Source organism: Struthio camelus, chromosome 22, assembly GCF_040807025.1.
Source record: "Struthio camelus isolate bStrCam1 chromosome 22, bStrCam1.hap1, whole genome shotgun sequence".
NCBI lineage: Eukaryota > Metazoa > Chordata > Aves > Struthioniformes > Struthionidae > Struthio > Struthio camelus.
Window position 1 is genome coordinate 6,348,637 of NC_090963.1, and position 21,451 is coordinate 6,370,087.

Below are 21,451 nucleotides of genomic sequence, written 5' to 3' on the forward strand. Positions count from 1 at the left end.
TGTGGTGTTAGAGGCAGTGCAAGCAGGTACTGCAGAGCGATTGATGCACTGCAACCCTGCTGCACCCGTCAGATTATTTCCCTTGGGACAGCCCCGGAGCGATCACATTCCTTCTCCTGCAGGGGATCTCTTTTCCGTGAACACTGAGTTTCTGCAAGGCACGTGGGAATTTCAGACACTAGCAATGTAAAAGATGAAGTTTTAGCACATAGGAATGCTATGTAAGTACAAGAGAGATAAGCTACGATGGGTTTCCATCAACCCACAGAGTCAAAGGCCAGAAGAGACAACCAAACCTGATGGCCGGGAGATACCAAGCCTTACAACTTCACCCTGTGAAGCCTGTAGCGTACAGAAGGGTTATTCCCTTGTGTTCAGACAAACACTAGCAAACCCAGGAACTTCTTGCTGATCCAATGCATCGGTTTTAGAGGGACAATCAGTCTTGGTTAAAAGACTTCAAGCGATGATGAATTTACCATTTTCCCACGCAATCAAGAGCATAGCTTGGTTTGCATCTGGCTTTCCACTTTACTGGAGTTCAAAAGCTGCATTACACAAAACGGTCTGGATTTAGGCCATGTATCACTGACATCTCCATTGAAAGAGTCAGGCTTTGCTCGTGTCTGCAGGCAAAACTCCTCTTGCACAATGTTTATCTGCACCTCATGCAGAGATACCTTCAGCTTTGTAAGAGCAGAACGCCAGTTCCAGAGCTTTAAAACACTCAGGTTTCTCCTGCCTCCTTTGACAGAGGGCTTCTGCACTAGCAAAGCATCTTAACCTCTCCAGGAATAGCTGGGGACGGTATACTCTCACCGATACAAGCGTGTGCCTGAAAAGAAATAGATATAGCAATAGCAGAAGAAAGGTCGCAATAGCCAACTCACTTCTGCCTGAGTACGCAGGAGTCGTCTCCTAGGAGCACATCCCCTCCCCAAAATCAGCCTCTCAGGGCCGGGGACAGAAGCTGTCCTAGGCCGGGCCTGGCGATGGAGTCATGTAGCCATGCTGCCTTACACCAATCTCCACTTCAGGAAGTTGCAGGGACTTCCATATGCTTCTTGACATCTACACACCAGTAGGAAATGGGGGAAAAGGCCCAAAACCCCACTGCAGTGGTCAGCTAGGACCCAAAACATCCTCTGAGTCCCACCTGGAGGGAGGAAACATGGGCAAAATAAATAAATAAAGAAAAACCAATCTCCATTTGGAGGCACTAAATCCCCACTCCTTTCCAGATGGCTGGGAGATTTCTCCCAGGTGGTAAATATATTATTAAGAACTCATTTCACCGTGAAATTGACTATTCAAAACACAGACAGAAGTTAATATATTAGGACAACCTGTCTGAAAAACTCACGTTAGAGGGAATTTATTTTTGTTTAATATAAAACACGGTACTATACACATGGCCTTCCTTAAGCTTCCTCCGTTACGAGCACCCCGGCAGGAACACGTGTTCCAACATCAGAGCGGTCAGCTGGAGACAAAGGTCACTGTATAAAGTCAGTCAACATCTCCAGGGCTGTCCAGCCCTCAAGGACATCACCAGCATCCTCGCCTTAGCTAGGATACCTCCAGAGTTCCCACTGACTGTCTCAATGCATTCACCCCGGCACCCGTCAGGAGTCAAAAAAAGTCCAGTATTTTACAGAGAAAAACTGAAGCCGAGAGATAATAAGGAACAAGTTCTCAGAGCTGCTTGCCGACCTCCTGCCACTAACCCTGACGTGTACGGTGAAAAAAACACAAACTATATGACCAGGCCTTTAACAGGGGTATAATTTAGGTGGCAAAAGACCTCTGGAGGTCATCTGATCCAGTCTCCCGCTCAAGTACGAGAGGCTTTCAACCCAAGGCTGAGCCTAAACTTCTTCCAAATTTAGATTCAAGCCTACACCTTGAAGTGCATTTCATCCACAAACAGAATCCAATCAAAAGTTTTGGGGAGGTTGGAATCTACTGTTGCTAATTGCACAATTAACGTATTATTTGTTATTAGCCGCTATCTAATAAGAAGATGTCTAAATGTTTGCTAAAGCATTTTCTAGTTGAGTCAATTGTTTTGATTTAGGTAATTATTTAAAAGTATCCCAGATTTTTTTTTCAGCATAATTTAGCAAATCAGTAACGAATTAGCCTCACAGGAATGACAAATACCTTGTATTGTTTGATTTACTTCACAGTGTTTCTGTCAAGGAGCTTTAACTTTCCTTTATTATGAGATCTACCAGCGGAAGGTCAGAGAGGGTGACCTCTGTCTTCCCAGTTAGCAGCAAAGGACGAGAACCTGACGGCTGGAGGCATGCAGACTCTGGAGGAGTCTATGTCTTCGATAGAGGTCACACATCATCTCCAAAGCCCAGAGCATTCTGGAAAGCACAGGTGGAAACAACCTTTCTAAGTCATAGGGAGATCAGACTAGAACCCTTCGATTTTAATTCTGCTGTTCATTAACTAGCTTTAAACTATCCAGGATAAACTGAACTCTTCATAGACTTTTGTTCCAGGACACGCATGGCTTGTGTCAGCTACCTTAGCTGAACTTTGTGGCAGCTGGAACAGCCAAGGATAGCTTCAGGAGGAAAACCCTTCACAATGATGTCCCGGTATGGGGCAATAAAGAATGCCCTGTTTTGCAGTATTATCTGGGAGCCCGAGTTTATATTAATCTGGAAAGACAAAACGTGGACTGGATAGGGTGTCCTTTGAGAGGAAGGGAGAGGAACTAGCAGAAGACATCTGAGGAGCGTGAGAGCACAGAGCTTCATGGGATAAAACGTGATGGGAAAGAGTTATTCTGCCCTGGGAAAAAACTGGACGCTTCAAAGAGCCACAAGCTCTGCCGAGGCCTTGGAAAATTCCCATAGAAAGTCCCCCCGCCCCGCACTCCCCCCAATCAACCCAACTTATCAGGAATAATCTCTGACCTCCACTGTAGGCTTTCTGCTCAGACCTAGAGTAGAAAACCCACTTGAACCCTAAAATAGCCAGTAATAGCAGTAACTTGCAATTAAGGCCTCTCTTGGCAACTAAATATCTCAGTTACCAGGCTACAGACTTGGCCTCTGGCTCTTCTTCTCAGCCTCTTCACCGAGCCATTCTGCTGCAGATAAATAATTAAATACGCATCGCAACAGAGACCTGAACACACATCTCCTCCATCCCGGCTGCCTGCCTGAACTGATGGGCCATAAAATCTCTGCTGGCCCAACAAATATTTATTCATGTAAAGTGGAGCAGCTTTGATGAAAGTGCAATGGAGACGAGCTCTATCCTTCTGCTGTTTAGAGAGATCACCCAGGGGCAAACACTGACAGCACGGACAGGTGGTTCTGTTGGCCAAACCCAAAGCATCTTCCTCTTCTGGCTGACCTTGGCACCCTTTCAAACTCACCATAAAAGTAAAAATAACAATAACAACAACAAAACCAAGAAAGTCATCTGAGTGAAAACAGATTCCTCCCCCCCTTTCTACACTGCTCTCACTCAGCTCTTTACATTACTGAACATTAAAGGCCATGGTGGCCTTCTCCCACGACAGCTAGGGCCACCCAAACACTTGTAAACTCCATCAGCAGTAAGTGCAGTCCTTAAGGATGCTTCAAGATAAGCAGTCCCCTAGGAAGCCCTGTTATTAAAGCAGTCCTTCCTTGATTTCCTAGCCTGTGCTAGCAAATCAATTCCTAGACAGAATTTCTCTGCCTCAGTCCTCTTAGTTTTGATTCTCTTCCATCTCCTTTCTCTTGTGGAATAAGCGATCATTAATCCCGTCAAAGGAAATGAGACTTTCGCTCACACATACGAACACGTCTGAAGTTCCTGCAAAAAGTAACACATTACCTTGATGCCCTGACACTATGAAAAATGGTTCTGGGGAATGTGTCTTGCTTTTCTTCTTTTTATCAGTTACTCATTCAAGACACCAAAACCAGCTGATATGAGAGGCTGGCATTTGCTTTACAAAAGGAGCAGGAAAAAAAAAAACAACCAAGTAAGAAAATCTTCCTCTGTGCATATGTTCTTTCTACAGATCCAAGTGCTAATAGTATTTGACAGGTTGGTAATTTGGGTTTTTTACCATAATTCGTTCAGTGTGGTTCTGCTTTGTTACTGTACGTTTGATAGAGTGATGCACAGAAAATGTTGTTGCTTTTTTTCCCTCCGCCTAAAACACTTTCATTCCTTCTAGAAGTCGTTCACTCACGCTAGCCACATTCTAGTCTACAGAGGGAGGAAGGGAAGTAGAAAGCAGGAATCAAATAGCAAATAGGCAATGGAGTAAATGAAAAGAAGGGAAAAGAGGAAAGACAGCAACAGGAGAAAATAAGCCGAGAAATTATGCAAACAGCAGAAAACAAAGCAAACAGCCAGAATGACAGAAGGGCAGGCAGAGAGGCAGGAGCGGGAGACCGCTCCCGGTATTTGGGAGAAGCCTGTCACGGGGGTGGACAGAGCATATCCGACCTCTGCACAGACACTGCAGGCACCAAGGAATATGGCTGGTTAGGCCTAATTTTTTTTTATTTATTTTCAAAAGAGTTGAGCTGCCCTGTAGACCCCTGTAGGTTTCTACACCGTGCCCGGAGCGTTTGGGCGGCATTGGACGACGCGTTCTTTTGGAAATCTCTGTATTCTGCAAAATAAGCTGGGCAGCAAATAACTTTCCCGCTCCTTAAAAAAATCTGCCTTTTGTCCCCCTTTCAAAAGAAAAAGGGGGGAGGGAGGGCAACCAAAAAAATCCACCAACCAAAGTCCGCAAGTCATATAAAGTCAAGTAAAAAACAATGCCAGATTCAAAACTCTCGAAACGTCGACCATTTTCGCTTATGCAGCTACAAAAAAAAAAAAAAAAATTCAGCTACGTTTCGGACGGCACCGCTCCGAGAAGAAACCGGGAGAAAGGGGCCAAGCAGAGACTGCCGGTCGGGGCCGGAAGGAGCCTCGGCCATCGCTTACGCTCCTACCGCTCGGCGAGGGCGTCGAGCCTCCCGCCGTTCCCCGGTAGAGCCCGGCGCCGGCTGCAAATTCGGATGCAAGGCGCAGGCTCGCCGGAGCGCAGCCGCACGCTCCCGCGCCGCGAGGCTCCGTTGGGTTGCTCTTGCCGCAAATCCGCGTTTTATCCTTCCTTCGCTCCCTTGTGGGACAATTAGGCCCCAAGTAGCTTTGAAACAATTAGGAGGACTCTCTGGAAATTAGGAAAGCGCTGGCAGGTAGCCGAGCGCGCGGCTGCCGTTCCAGCTCACCCGCCCGGGGCGAGGGGAGCCCCAAGGGCTGCTTAGCGTTTCCTAGCGCGTGAAAGCCGGAGGGACCCGAGGGGCCGGCTCCAGAGCTCCTGCAAGCAATCCCCCGTCGATGCTCACGGCTCTATGACCTGCCTGCACCGGAATCGCAATTTTTCAGGGTTGCTGCTATATTTTTTTCAGCGATCTTGCCAACGCTCCTGGCCCTGGACAGAGATTCAAGGAGATACGCAGGGGAATCGCAAGAAAATAACAAACCAACGTCAGCGCTTACTCTGTTCCCCCATCGTATTCTAAAACGTGGAGCTCCCTGGGGACAGGCACCTTCTTTTTGATTTGTTTCCGTGCAGTACATAACACGTCGAGTCCTCTCCGTGACTGGTCCCCCCATGGGCTACCCCATTTCACATACCAGCGACCCTCTATTTTATCTCATGGACCCTTCTGGACAAAGACTAGTTTGTCATAATCGTTTGTACAGCTCCTGCTGCAGATCGCAGATAAAAAATAAATAAATAAATTACTACTCCGGCATAACTTTCTATTACTTTTTCCTGAGCATCTGCCACTGGCAGCCTTTGGAGATAGGACACCACACTGATCTGGCATTGCAATCCCTATTACTTCTCAGAAAAGGGCTCTCTCCTCCAGAGCCCAGGATGGTTAATGGAAAAAGGGATTCACGCTATCTTCCACGGCTTTTGGATCAGAACCAAAATGAGTGCTGGAACTCGAGAAAGCCTAAATGCCTCGTGGCTCCCCCCCCCACTGCTGCCCTCTCTAACTGCACACCCCTTGGCTCAATCTCCCGCTCAGATATACAGCTATTATATAACTCACACATTGTCTCCAAAGACGAGAGAGCAGCTCGTAAATTCAAAAAGTACCCCCTTGCAGGGAAGGTTTTAATATCAGACTTTTAATTCAAGGAATGAGCAATTCAATTTAATTCCTGGAAATATTGTCCTTTGTCTGCCTGCTCCACTCAGTCCATCTGTCCTAGGAGCCTCAGAGAGCAAGAGCCAGAGCCAGGAGAGAGAATGAATGCGCAGACCCAGGCAGCGTGCTGGCACCCGCGACACATCACCACGAAGGAGGCAAGATTAAAATACAGTCACTTAATCCCCTGCAAAGCCTCTTAAGCGTTTATATCAGGGTCAGCTCAGTTGGTGCTTAGTCAACCTGCTTCTGAAAAATACCCCAATTTAGACCCTTGCGCTGACTGTCAAGCAGGCTGAAATGAGGAACGGGATCTAAGGCGATACGGACCAAGTGGATGAAGGTAAATGTAATGTAAGTAACCCTCATTAGGGAGCAAGGGCCTTTTATAACCTCCTCTTTGCCACCCATCCTCCCCGAGCTGCTCCCCGAATCCTTTCCTGAGCTGCTCTGAGCACACTATAGATAGATATTTTCTCTTCCCTCGCTTCTCTGATCTCAAAGCTTCTGCAATAGATAATCGCTCAGACTTATCCCATGGGTAAAGCCCGTCAGCTTCAATGGACTCATTTGCACCAGAGAGAGATTTGTTCCCTGGGCTGGGGGAGAGCAGATAGGCTCTGAGCTGGAGAGGTGGGAAGGGGAGTTAAATCCTGATAAAGACTTCCTCAAACAGGGGCTTTCGACCTCTGGGGCTCAGGACTCCTTCCCAGGCTTTCCAGCGGTGCACTGTGGTGTGCTTTTTCCTAGAAGAAAAAGGCTTGCTTTCCTTAATGACCTTCCCCAGACTCCTTAGAAGTGGCTCACCAAATCTTAACAATGTTATCCTAGAGAAATAAGTTGAGGATCACGTTCCTGAGCGCAACAGAGAATTTTAAGGGCTTGCACAAAGCATAATGAAAACAAAACATCCTTTGACAGTTTATTTAGGCTAGGCTCCCTGCTCTGCCACATTCAGTTTGTATCAGTTCAGCAGCCAAAATTTTCCTTTTTCCTTTCTTTTTTCCACCCTCCCTTAAGTCAACCAAAATCAGAATGGAAATTTTGAGCTACAAAGCCATCCTCTATGCCAGGCCTGCTCCCGCTGCCTCCTGAAATGCAATGGGGACAAAGAGAGTTTGCTGAAATCTACGTTCATGGTGCACTATAGCTCTGCCTAGAGACGTGGAAAGCCAGTTTTGTGCCTGGGCCAAGTCTCATGCCATGGGACAGGTTGAGCCCCTCCAAGCCAACGCCTGTTTGTGGGACAGTTGGAGAAGCAGCCCTTGCATTACTGGAGCAACCTCTTCTGAGCCCCCCTGTCATCACAAGCTCTTGCTTTCTGTTTTCAGTAACACGGACTCCAGGAGACTTGTCACCAAGGCACTGGGGCCTCCTTCTAAGCTAAGCAATATATGGATTTGCCAAGAGTCAAAAGATCTCCTGCAAGATGCAAGAGTAGCACAAACTATTTTTGCCTGAGCCAAGAGGTGATAAGACTGTATGGAACAGTAGACTTGGCAAAGACATACCGCACACATAATTCTAATCGTAAGCACTAGTGTACATATGCACTCAAACACACAAAGACATACACGCAGTCTGCAAAGTCCAGATGATCCCACAGCTGTATTTTAATATTTCAATATCAGGGTCAGAGTGAATCTCACTGTCTCCCTCTTATCTTCCTTCCGCATACCAGTGCTGTCAATGCCATCGGCAATTTTACATGTAAATGAGCCCATCCATCACTCCCTGCTCTGCAGTGCCTCACTTCCAAGACTACCATGGAGTTACACCATTAAATCTCCTGGCTTTACAATATACATCATGACATATTTGACATCAATCAGCTGTGTCAGTCCGCTCACTGTAAACCATAAACTTGCTCTGCATTCCATCTCCGTGCACAGTGATTAAAACCTGCTCAGCCTGGCTTCCTGATTACCGTGATAAATGATGATTCTTTCCCTTCTGACTCAACGGTCGCCCATCCTCCCCTGATTACCCCACCCGATCCAACACTCTTCCCTAGTTATTCATGTGCAGTGCTCACTCGCCCGCCTGGCACTCTGGTCTTGCCAGTCAACTGCTTCTAAGCCATCTCATCCATTCACTGAGCTTTTTGCCAGCATGTGCATGTCTCCTCTGACTCTAGCTATCCCCATGTCCTTCAAAGCAGCTGCCGATGCAGCTTTGACCGTCTCCAAAGTGTTGATAGAGCATTAGAGGATATGCTCTTAGGAATTACTGACCTGGATGTATGACATAGGTGGGTCAACACAGTTACGCATAGATAGACTTCACATGCATAGCCACCGTCTGGCAGAGACTTACACATGTAGCCATCTTAATGCACATTCAATGTGTTAAGTGACTTCAATGAGACACACCATAATCCTGCTTCATGCAGTATTGTGCTTTGAGGCACCTGAGAAAACCCTGTCTCAATTGTCAGAACTACTGATCCTTTGCTAATCCCATTTACTTCCCAAAGAGCAAGTGACACCGTGTGAGTCCTGAAGACGTGAAGTATCAGGCCTATGAAGGAGCAGACCAGGCTTCAAACCGTAAATGCAAGTGAGAGGGGTTGGCTTCAGCCAAACCCAACTTTGACATTTTGACCTTCTGCTCCTGGGAAATTACCTCATTCCCCTCCTTCTGTGGTGGGAAACTGCAAGAAGAGTTTATTTGGGCCAGCCTAGACTTCAGTACTTCCACTTCTGGGGACTTAGGCTTTGTCAATCTGGCTGAAACTGCAGAAATTCAGTATTTCCATATCATATTTAAATATTACACACCCACTTTTTCTTCCTTTCTTGAGAAACTTTATGCTTCTCAAAATATTCTCAAAACTTTACGCTTTACGCTTTGCTGATTTTGCTAATAACTCTGGCCCAAGAATGAAACCATGTTAGAATGAAGGCGTCACCATGACACCTAAAAAAAAAACGTGAGCAAATTCCCACCACCACCAAAGCAACATTTTCAGAAGGGTTCCTTTCAGGAAATGGACCCGTTTGTGAAAAATCACAGGTGAATGCAAGAAGTCACGATCGAGAAGTTGATTACAATTTCCAGCTCCCTTATCTTGCCAGAGTTTCTTTCAGCGTCCAACTGTTGCTGCTTCGTGCCTTGGAAAAGCCGTGGCGTATCGGCACGACGCCCTCTCTCTGCACCTCCCCACGAGAGCAGAGAAGCGAAACCTCCTTAGGACCCAGAGCATCTAAAACAGACTCCGCGTTTCCAGAGGCTTGCACGGTCACCCGTGACCTTCCCAGCTCGCCTTTCTGCCACCACATCACCTTCCTGGCACCTAAAGACATAAGGGGCCAAAAGGCTAGCCCAGAGATTATATTTTTCCCATCCAGTCAGCTGTAAACAACTTCAGAGATGAAGCAATTTGCAAACGGCATGGAAACGGTGGGCGAAGCCAGCCAGGCAGAGACAGCAGAGGCAGGGGCAGAGAGGGAAAAAGTTAGCAGCTCGCTTTCATTCTTGGGACATCCACAGAGCAACGATCCCTCCTTCACTGAAAGATGAATGGGCAGCTGTACAGGTTATGAGGGAGGTTTTATTGCAGATCAATAAATCTGTGTCAGAGACCCCATCTGGAGGGAGTTTTAATTTAAAGAAAAGAGTGATGAATGCCAAAAGATAATAAATCAAAAAGTTGTGAGCTCCCATCGGCATTAACCTTCTATCAATGCAAACACGGGCTCTGAGGGATGTGGGGGGACACAAGTTCGCTGGTCCCACAGGGCCTGTTGGGACCTGCGTATCAGAGCCCTGCAGTACCGGAGCCTCAGCGGGGATCAAGGAGATAAAAGAAACTCAGGATTTATCACTGTGGTGCTATCAGAAATCAGTGGGTGTCAGTAGGGGACAGCTCTCTCAGATCCAAATCGGAGAGAATGCTGGAAAAAAAAACCACCAAGGAGAGTTCCCAGCAACAAACTTGAGATAGGACTGACAGCGAGAGGGGAATATCAGAGATTATCTCAAATCTCGCTGCTCAAAACACAAGAATTCGCTCTGGAAGAAACTTCCCCCAAAAGCACTCCTTTTCATCATGTGGCTTTCTTCATCTCTCCTCCTGCTACTTTTTGGCCTGACTCCCAAACAGAAGTCAGTGCTACGACTCCCATTGCGAGCGGCAACAGCACAGCTGTACCTCAGATGTGAGGATACATCCTTAACCAAAATCAAAACCCAACCTTCCCAAGGTGGCCAAAGAGAGCGAGACTGTATTAGTATAGGAAGCTTTCATAGCGGTTTTGGATGAAGCCCCAGACCCACAGACGTAGATTCTCAGTGACTACGTATCAGCACACCTCTGCTGAAGGCCAGGTATGGACAACTTTGCTTTCCTCATCAGAGAGGCTCAGGTCACCTCCGTTACCACGAGCATGGTACCATTGCATGGTACCAGAGCCAACTTGAAACGAAATCGAGGGTCTACAGCAAACTTCACACACCTACATCAACCACTGCTTGCCACCTGCAACACCTCCCATGCTGAACGAGAAAAGGCAAAGAGAAGAAACACTTCACCGAGATGGCATCTCCATATAGCTGCTCTCCAGCAATGAATATGGTGGTTTAGAAAAGGTCTGCAGCTTTTTCTTTCCCCCCCGCCCCCAGCTACTTGATAATTAGATCCAACACTAATAAGATCTTTCTCAGTCACTACCACCTTGTGACAGTGCCTTTATCTAGCTCACGCGAGTTAAAACATAACTACATGTACCAGAGCCTGAGAACATACACATTACCCACACTCAGAAAACCCACTTTAAGGAAAGATAAGGATCGTTTTATTTGGACGACCACAGTTATTTTCTAGGCGATCAGTGATTTGGGGTGCTCTTAAGACTATTTACTGAGATCTGATTTTTCGGTGCTGGGAGCTTACTGGACAGCTATCTCCTCGACTGTGGCTCAAATTCTGCTTTCACTTTGCCTCTTCATAAAACAAGAGCATCTTGAACATCACTTGCTTTTAAATTTTGGAAATCTGCACTTTCTCTGAATTCCTGAGCTGCATTATTAATCTTATCTTCCATTAGAAAAACGAAAGCTTTTTAAGAATCGAATTTACTTTGCGCCATATATACTTCAAGTTAACTTTATTTTTCACTTTACTCAGCTTAAACTAAGCAATAATCATTCACAGTTTAATGATGATAATTTCAAACACTTTCAGATCAGGAATCTTAATATCCTTTCTGACCAGCGGAGAATTTCCTGTTCTACGACGAGATTACATTTAATGAGATTATATTATAAGTTTCTGATTTTGTTAGCGGTGGTGATGACAGGAACTTTGCCAAAGACAGAGCGACACCGCTCTGACGTGCAGCTTTCCTATGTTTCCAAACGCCTTGCGAATAGGTAAAATACTATGGGAATAATGTTCTGCGGGAAACTGAGGCACGACAAAGGGGAACACAAATTCGTCCACGTTCGTTTAGACTTAAGGGAAGACGGACTGTAGCAAAAACATAAATATTTCCTCCAATTTTTTCCACCTTACGAAAGACAACCGCCTTCTCATATGTTTTTTGGGTTGAAAAGCACCCAGTGCACACAGGTGAGGGCACGGGCTTGGTTGCAGCCCCGCCACGTTAGCAACGGCCCCGCAGGTCCCTGCCTCGTTCAACTGAAGAAAACGTCCAGGGTAAGAAGCGCTTGGCACAAGCCGTGCAATACAAACTACTTTTTTTTTTATTTTTTCCCCTCTCCCTAAAAATAAATGCAATTAGCTGAACAAGGTAATTCCCAAAGCACGTCCTGCAAACAGCCGTCTTGCTGGAAAAATACAGCCTTTTGTTACGATCGGCTCTGGCGCTGGGCTCGGAAATGCCACTATTTATCCCCGTGCAAGAGCTGCCTGCGTTAGGACGACCCCAAGGCCGGGCCCCGGGCCGTGTTTGCGCGCGCAGAGACGGGCGCGCGTTTTCGGGCACCGCCGGCAAGGGGGGAGGCGGTTCAGGAGCTCACGCACCTTCGCTGGCGGGCTGGGGACCCCCGTGTCCCCTGAACGCCACCGGGCGCCACGCCACCTCCGCCGGGCGCATCCGCCGCGCTCCCCGCAGGGCGTTTTGGCGACCGAAAGGAGAGCCAAGAGCGAATATTAAGCTTGGCAGCTTGCTTTTTTTTTTTTTTTTTTTTTTTTTGGGTCACCGTTAAAAGGATCGCGCGAAAGGAGGTCAAATAAATATTTAACACGGTTATTAATATCTGCTCCCTAATTCCATCCCTCCTCCTCCTCCTCCTCCCCCCGGTAGCCTTCATCTCTTGCCTCGACTCCGCCGATCCCTTTTAAGAAGGTCAGGCGGGATCAGGGGACGGGGCCGGCTCTCGGGGCCCCGGGGAAGCGGCGGGGGGAAGGAGCCAGCCGCAAAGCCGCCGTCTCCCTCCCTGCCGAGGGGCCGGGCGCGGACGAGGTCAAGAGGGCCCGGCGGCGCGCTCGCCACCGCGGTCTCCGTCCGCCTGCGGGGCTGCTGCAAAAACACAAAGGCCGCTCGCACGGACGGACGTCACCGGGAGCTGCAGGGGGTCCCGGCTTCGCACCAAAAAGCCATGAGACGGCTAATTTTTTGGAAAAAGCGAAAACTCGGCCGCTGTACGTAAAACACGCAAGGAAACGTGCCGGGCGGCGGGGGGGGGCAAGACTGCTGCCTGGCTGCGGTTTTGCGTGAGGGAAGGCACAGCGCGCGCTGCCAGCCGACCCTCCGGCGCCGCGGCCCTGTGGCGCGTACATCCACTACGGAGCAGACCTCGTTAGGGGCCCGCATCCCCCCTCCGCGGCGGGCGCCCGCCCCCTCCGGCAGCCTCCCCAACCCTCCTCAGTGCTCAGGTGGCTCCAGGCCTTATTTCTTTTACTCTGTTCAAACCCGCTCGGAAGACAAAATTATTCATCTCCTCCTCGGCCTCTCTCCCCGGCACTTCTCGTGACAGTGTTAAATGCTTCACAAACATCCCCGCGTTTATCTTCGCGGCCCTCCCTCGGATGGAGGATTTTCATACTTTCCCGGTTTTTACAGTCAGGACCGGAGCCAGGAGTCTGCTCAGCCACCCCGAGTAACCTCCTTGCAAGAGGAAGGGGGGAAAAAAGGCCACCAAACCCAACTAAACATCCAGGAGGATCAGAGCGACCTTCAGGCACGGATAAAGCCAACAGTTAGACCAGCCGCACCTGAAGCGCGGGATGGGATATTGGCACATTTGTATCCAGGCATCCCAATGAGGAAGCTGCTCTTCTCCCTTGGCGACCTCGCTTCTCTCCAAGAGGTCATTCAAGGAGACCCTCGGACAGGACAGCCCTTGGCTGCTGCGACCTGACCTGGTCAGAGCGGAGACGAGCGGTGGCCGCAGACGGTACCCAACAGCCACGCATCTCCTGCCTGCTTCTGCAACCCTTAGGTCTTATTAGCATCCTTTTAGCCCTCCATATCTTCCTCTTCTCTCCCCTCTTTTTTCTTGTTTTTTATTCTTTTTCTGTTTTTTTTTTCCTTTTTGAGTTTATAAAAGGTCTGCTGCTAAGCAGGGGTTGCCATGATAACAAGACAGCCCCCCTCCCCGGCTGCTCGAGTGGGGAAGGTGCCCACGTTCAATGCCATCCCCCGCCCCCGAAATAAATAAATAAATAAACAAACAAAAAGATAGATACTTAGTGTCACTTGAGAGGACAGCGGAGTCGAAATTATGGCAATTTCCTGCAACTGGAATCAAATGCCCAACTTCCCCAGCTCGCAGCAGGCGCTGCCATTAATTCAAACACTTGCGCGAGAGCTGGGATTCCATTAAAGGGGCCAATTTCAAGTCCATTTCCCTGATCAACAGACAGCAGCCAGCTCCTAAATTGGGCCTTGACAGATTTGATCAGGGCAGCGTTCTCACCGGTTGCGATTTTGGCAGGGAAAACCGCTGCACGCTGCACACAAGCCGCAATTGCACTCGACGTCGTCCCGTGACCGACAGCGGGGGACACCTCCCCGCTTAACCCCGCAAGTCGGGGCGCCGCGGATGTCGCCCCGCGATCGGCCCCTGCGAAAACACGACGTTTTTTGAGCAAGGCTTGGCCAAGCCCGGCTCCCCGCTCCGGCAGCCTGGCAGCGCTTCCTCCGTCTCCCACGCGCTAAGCAAGCCGGAGCTACGCCTGCAGGAGCTGCTTGTCCAGTGTGCTTAGGCTCCATGGAAGATGACTCCTGCCCCTTATGATGGACTTCGGTGCTGCCCCAACCCAACATGAAGCCGGAATAGCGACTATCCTGATGGGGAGGAGGCGAGTAAGACGCTGTGCCTTACAGATCGCTTTCTGAACCGAGGGAGAGTCAGTGCTGCGAGGGAAGAGCAAGCCTGCCTAGATGTGTCCACCTCGAAGCTGGCGCGGTCCTTAGTCACAGCTCGCTCGCTCTCACCCCCGTGGGCCCACAGCACTTTTGGGGGCTGCGCTCACTGGTCCAAGCAATACTGTAAGCCCCGAGGAGAGCGGGAGCAGGATCACGGGGTCCCCCAGCAAAAAGGATGAAGATTCATCCTCGCATTAAGCCCCCTCTCAGGACTTCCAGGCAGGTGGCATTAAGACTTGATCTCCAGAGATATTTCTGCTTCGTTCTCCGGAAGCAGAGCCCTGACTTTGAGAAACAATAACTCACTTAAGGAAAGCTCGTTCGCTCTCCCAGGGAATTTCAAGCACGCCACAAAGGCGACACGAAAACGCCAGAAGGCTCAGAAACACCTTTCGCCTCTCCCCTCGCACGTGCTCAGGCACGAGCAGGTTACGGCTGCAAATCCCAGCTCGCCCGACGCTTCCCGAGCCCCCGCAAGCAGCCACCCTCCAGGGGAAAGGTCTCCTGCATTTGAACTCAGGTAGGGCCAACTCAAAAAACACCTTACGGAGTGGGGGACAAGTGCTGTGGTGGCATTTACAAGTGCACTTAGTTGCCTTAGTAACTATGAATCATTGCACGGGGTCGCAGGCTCTCTCCAAAGCCCGGGGCGACCCGGTAACTCAGCAGGCTTCGCGTCTGGTTACCTCAAGGGAAACTGGTCAGCTTTTAAGTGTTAATGGCAGGGGGATACAATTCAACCCTGCCTGGGGAGCCAAGTTCACGCCCATCTCTCTTTCCACGGACATTTAATAACACCAGCTAAGAGCAAGGCTTTAGTTTCCATCTAAACAGCGGGGAGCAGTTTGCCAACGAAGTCCACGGACGAGGGAACGAAGGCACCGAGAAGCGACGTGACTGCCCCGAGGTCACGTAAAAGGCCATTAACAACGCTGTGACAGGTCTCCCCATCGCCGTCCCCTTACCACTACCTTAACGTTACTTAACCTTGCAAAGCCAACGGCGCACCCAACTCATTACGGGGGGCGGAGGGGGGCAATGTATTTCTTGCTCTTGCTTTGGCAGCCGGGACACGCGCGAGAGAAACGCAACTCTTTGCAGGCACGTGTCAGCCTCTGCAGACAGGCTCCCGAGCGCCTAATGAAAACGTTTGCAATTATGATGATAATAGTACGATTTTAAAAGGAATTAGATTCTGCTGACCTAAATCTTAACTGCACAGCAACTCGGGGGCTCTGTGGATTTCTGAAAAATAAAACTGCCCCAGCGCCGCAGGTGCCGTCCTGAGGATCTGCAGACGCACGGGGCAGGAGCGCCGCCGGAAGCCGCGCCGGCCCCGCGAGGTGGCAGGCGGCAGCCCGCCGCAACGCGGGGGGACGGTCTCAGCCCCGACGCCAGCAGGCACGCTTTGCCCGCGCCTCAGTTTCCCCACCTGCATGAGGAGGCTGAGAGAGGCTAAAACGGCAGAGAAGGCGTCGAGAGCGCAAGAGCAGCACGGAGTACTCTTTCCCCTTCGAACGAAAAAGCCTGTCGCAGAAGGATGCGTCTCTCTTCCGCACAGTATGAACCCCCTGAGCAGTTTTGACAGGCGCTGCAACAGCAGCGCTCGCTAGCGGGTTTGCTCCGTTTAATGCCCGGCGCTCACGTGCTCCTCCCCGGAGCCCGGTTTACTCCTCCCCAGAAAGCTCACCGAATTTGACGCCTCTTAACCTGGTAATTAGGATCACAGCATCCCCAAGGAAGCCGATCCAAACATCTCGACTTGCCAGGCCCCATCAGCCCGCCCGTCACTCACGCTCTCGCTCTCCAGCCACGGCCACCTTCTCGCTCCGTAACCTGCCTTGCCTTCCTCCGGACGTTTGGGGAGCCCTCACCCCACGTGTCTGCACCGGAAGCATCAGAAACGTCAGGCTACCGCGTGCAGGTGTTTCCTAGAGCGTGGGGCTCCTTGCCACCGGGTCCACCTTCCCCGTTTGCGTGTGCGCAGGTAGGAAGAAAACACTGCCTGCTCCAGCCTGCGCGTTGACACAAACGAGCCCAAGATCCGTAGGCGCCTGCTGCCGTCAGGTACCCGGTGGCTCGCGATCAGCACCTCTACTTATCAACAGATTGGGAGGGCTGCCTGCTCCAGACACTTCCTTCCCGCGCCAGATAACTTGGAGGTGATCGAAAAGCAGATCGCTCTCCTCGGCTGAGGAGGTTAATTATAGCGATGCAATCGCACCACGGGCGCGTAGCAGCGAGGGTCTGAAGCGAAGCCTCTTCCCTTCCCTTCGGACATTACAGACGAACATATTTAATCCCTCCTATGCTGTTCACAGAGCGCTGCAAGGGCTGGAAGATTCATGTTTGGTTTCTTACAGCACTGCTCTTCCTGCTAATGATGCCCTTCGAGCTAATATATGCCGGATGGGATTCACATTAGTCAAAAGGGGCACCATAAAACGGCATAGGGAAGAGATGAGAGTCTGCAGGCAATAAAACACGCGGGGGAAGCATCGCCGCCCCAGACGCAGGCGCCGGTGCCCCCCGAAGAGCCGAACCGCCCCGCCAGCAACGCTCCTTCGGTTGTGCAATGGGAGTTTTATGTCTCCTGCTCAGCAAGGACATTGCTCCAGACCTAAGAGGCCATCGTGGCAACCAGATGCCTGACGTGGCCGGAAAGGCTTCCCAGCCCACCCGTCACGGAGCGCGTTAGGCCGTTTGGGGAGGGGGATCGCAGAGAGGTCCTCCTCTCCCTCCCTTCCCCAGCCTTTCCCCTTCGTTCTAAGCAAAACCAGAGAGGGAAAGAAACACGTCATTCTCCTCTTCCTAAACATACAACACAAGCCAAAAAAACCCAAAACCAAAATCAGGAATAAAGAGAGGACTGCAGTAGAAAAAAAAAGGAAATCAACTCGGATGCTGAAGGCAGAGGTCTGGTGCTAGGCTCTGCTCCCTGCGACTGCTGACCGCGAACTGGGGCACGCTGGGAGCCGCCCAGAAAACTGCCATAGTAAGAGATCCCCTTTCCCTGGTCCCACGGGAGCGCGTGCAGAATAGAAACCGCCCACCGGAAAAGCCAGGAAGACCTCAGCTCAGCAAAGCCCTGATCTCAAGCGGGCCGTCTGCAGCCTGCCATTGTGCCAATAGCACTGACACATGTTAAAGCCGGGGGGTGAAAAGCAACTTTAAAAAAAAAAAAAAGAGGACTCAGGAGCAACCTTTTACAAGGTGCCTCGTTCCTTGCAGATTTTTAAATGGCATCATATCAAAACACCGCATAAAAAATGAATCTGAGTGCGTTTTGTAAATTATAGATCAGCCAGGAGTGATCCTTCACTAAACAGACTGGTGCCAAGTCTGATTCCAGCAGTATTTCAGCGGAGCATGCTGGGCAGGAGGTCACAGCAGCCATAACAGCATGATCTCTTTTTATTATTATTATTCCAATGCAGAAATAATAGCAGGGCCACTTGCAAAAGAGGCTGTGCGCTATACCAGGTTGGTGTGTGGGGAAAGAGAAGGCGGGTGGTGGGGACAGAAAGGAGCAAGGATGGGGCTAAAGTCATCTTTGCTCCCTCTGTCTTGCCAGACATCCTAACTGAAGCTACATTGGGTATAAAGTCGGGCAAAAACCACTCCTGTTGCCATCTCCCCTGAGTTCATCTCAAAATCATTTCATTTGCAATACTCCTGTAACATCAAGCTCTTCTCCAAAGTCACTGGCTGGGAGCAAAGCTACTGCTCTAAACACATACATAGTCTGGGACACGAAACCGAGCAAACAGCATAATCTTTGGTTCACTAGCAATCCCGGGGATGGGGAGGGGTAACCAGGCGACCCAAGGACAGTACTTACTTCTTATTTCTCCAAAATAACAACAGCGAATTGGGAAGTAAGCCACAACAGACTCTACGCAGACTGATTCGGAATATAAGATTTCTAGAAATAAACAGAGAGGTTTTAAGGGTGGCTTTTAAAGGAAATCTCAAGCTGGAAAACTATTCCGACTTTTTTCCACCTCATCTTTAGGGGCATGGCACAGCTGGCCTCATGCAACAAAGCAAGCAACCACCAAGGGTTCCTGCACGTGCCTGGCGGGGGGATGAACGCAGCCAAGGGTGCTAGGAAGCCCCTTTCATTTCACTGCTCTCTGCGGGAACCAGAAGAGGACACACAGCAGAGGTTAATACAACAGGCTCCTCATGCCAAAAGGAGCCTGGAGAACGCTCTAGGTGGTTATTCTGCAAATTTCCAGTGAGCTGTTATTTCTCCTCCTTTGTTTGGCAATTCCTTTCCAACACCAGTAGCAAGATTGGCCAATTATCATAATTGGGTCACCCCTAAAGATTGTGATAGACACCTAGGGCAACCTACCAGAGAGAATCTGACTTATGGCTCATTATTAGCTTTAGCTTGACAGGTTATTTCAGTAACAGGCAGAAAAGCCAGCAGAGCAAAAGCACTGGGGAAAACTCAGGGGCCGTGCAGCCGGCTAGGCTAGAACGTTTGCTCAGCCGCCGCGAAAGCCCGCAATGTCACCTACAGGCAGCTGCTCCCACGAGCTTTCGCGCGGGCCGTGGGTAGGGAGACATGGCTGGTGGGACCCTCTTAGAGGTGCCCTTGCTGGTAGGTGGGTTGCAAATCCATGCACAATCCCTGCTCTCTGCTGGCTGTTGTGCCTGCGCTTTGGTTCAGCTTGGAAAAGCAGTGGCCCAAAGATCACAGCAGCATCCCAAACACCGTGGCACGCGGCTTCATCCAAAGCCATGCTGTGTCTTATTTTTGGGGTCTCTTTTTACAGCAGAGGTTGGCTGCTGAGTTCAAACGCCCCCCGACGGCTTTGGGAGATTGCCTGTCAGATCCTGGTGTTTGCCCATCTCCAGCCTTAATTCTCTTGAATCAGAAAGGTCAAGAATCAAGCGCTTATCTCCGACCCACGTGTTGCACGGTGAGAGCACGCTAGCTTCTCTAACCAACAGCTCCTGAGGGAGGGACGCATCTAACAACCCACCCAGCCGCCTTCGATTCCTCAGCTCCAGCTACCAACTTCTCCATTTGCAACTGAGTCGAGCAGAGAGAGCCCGCAGCAGAAAGACCGATGTTCACGTTCAGCTCTCTCAATTTCCCATCCAGAAGTCCAGGTGACAAAACGCACCTTGGCCAGGGGACCTGTTGTGTCCCCACCTCCCTGGTGCCATGAGCCAGCTGATCCTCCTGGGAAATGAAAAGGATTGTAAAATCCTTTCCAGTTCCAGGCTGGGGTTTTCAAAGAGATGAAAGGAGGTAAACGCTGAATTCCTCCTGAACTTCTACAGGGTGCGAGCGCCTATTTCCCCTCAACTCCTTCCAAAAGCCGAGTCTCGAGTCAGGATCTTGCTCTCACATAGCACAACACTTATTGCACCACCAGCAGCCACCGGCAATCACAGGAGCAATTTTCTTCACGCCACCCCTTTGGAAGAGCAACCCGGCTCCCTCCCCCTTTGCCTGTATTAACACTTAGCAAATGCGTCTTTATCAAAGGCACGTGCAGCCAGACAGCTCCGCCGAGAAACATCTCTCTCCCTCCCCGAGCCACTAAAGGACTGTGGAATCAGGACGGAACAGATGCTTTAAGGACTTCATAAATCCGCGAAGATAAAAAACCACCCACCCAGCACTTTATAACAAAGCCCCACGGTGACGAACCCGCGTATCTGAAATAAATACAGCCACCCACAGAAACCTTCCAATAAATCTCTTCCGCATTATATTATATAGATATATATGTGTGTGCACATACATATATATATATATCTATAGGAATCCTCATGTGTTTAAAAATGCCAGAGACTTGGACCAAAACGGCTTTAAAATCTCACTGCATCTCTCCCGACTCTTGCTGGGCTTTCTGCGCTCCCATTAATCTGACCTGCTCCCCCACCTCTCGCATCTCTCCGTGAGCCCTTCCTCCCACGACTACTGTCATTTCCCAGCTCCCCACCACCACTATCATCTCCCCCAGTAACTCCTCACCGAAGCCCAATGAGTTTTTCTAATTAGACTAATTAATTTTGTGCCCAAGTTAATAAGACTGTCTGCGGTTCAGAAATAATTGGACTTCCCAAACACCACTATCCCCTCCCTTCCCCTCTCTCCCTCTGCAGCGAGCAGCGAGCTGCGATAGGGCTCCTTCATAATTCAAAACCGGCTTCTGTTTTTCAGACGATGGCTTTGCGTTTCCTGAGTTATTTAGTTTTTTCATTAACGCTGTGACACCAGCTGCTTTCCCCTGCCCGAGGAGGAGCCGGGAGGGGAGGGCACGGAAAGGGACCGCGCGGCGCTGGCGGCCGGGGGACCCCTTCCAAGAGGCAGTAAATCCCACCGGGAATCGGCGCACGCTGTTCGGCCCATGTTACCCACCACCAGTGTCTCGCTAGATTAATTTTCCCCACGCTGGCCTTCGCTTTCCCCTTTGCAGAGCATCCCGGAGCTGCGCCTGGTGAAAGGACAACGTGGCCCGTCCCCAGGTTGGGGTTGCCCAGACCCAGGTGGTATCCTGCAACCAGGAGCCTGAGGAGCTGAAGGGCTCGATACGGGGAGGAGGAGGGAGAAGGTGGCCCAAAACTCGCCGAGCGCCTCCCTTTGGGCGAAATTTTGGCTGGGGCTGCGCAGAAGGTCAGGCTAGATTACAGCAATGACTTCCCCGGCCTTAATACTCTGCATCAGGCTCCCTGCCTCTCGCTCCGTCCTGCTAATCAAATAAAAGAAAGAAGATAAAATGCCAGCCGCAAACGAGAGATTTGCGGCTGGGGGATCTAATTCCAGGAGGCTGCGGGCCATAAAAAGAAGGGATCCATTAGCATCCACTTACCTGCCATGATGAAGTGACCGCGATAAAGTGCACAGGATTAAATAAATTTAAGTGAATCCCCTGACGGCATTTTTATGGGATTGAAAGAGGT

The 21,451-nt window shown here is 50.1% G+C and overlaps 1 protein-coding gene across 9 annotated transcripts in view; it reads right to left on the minus strand.

Annotated features, from left to right (window-relative positions):
• LOC104144548 (protein CEPU-1) overlaps positions 1 to 21,451 on the minus strand; it is a 352,423-nt gene that overhangs the window by 188,505 nt on the left and 142,467 nt on the right. The window contains exon 1 of one of the 9 annotated variants that reach the window (XM_068916622.1): positions 21,361 to 21,372. The exons of 7 other annotated variants lie outside the window; for them this stretch is intronic. In XM_068916622.1, the coding sequence (XP_068772723.1) occupies positions 21,361 to 21,367 (7 nt within the window). In that variant the 5' untranslated portion in view covers positions 21,368 to 21,372. Of the gene's footprint in view, positions 1 to 18,362; positions 18,401 to 21,360; positions 21,373 to 21,451 lie in introns of those variants that run through there. One more of the 9 variants, XM_068916633.1, reaches the window with a different exon arrangement.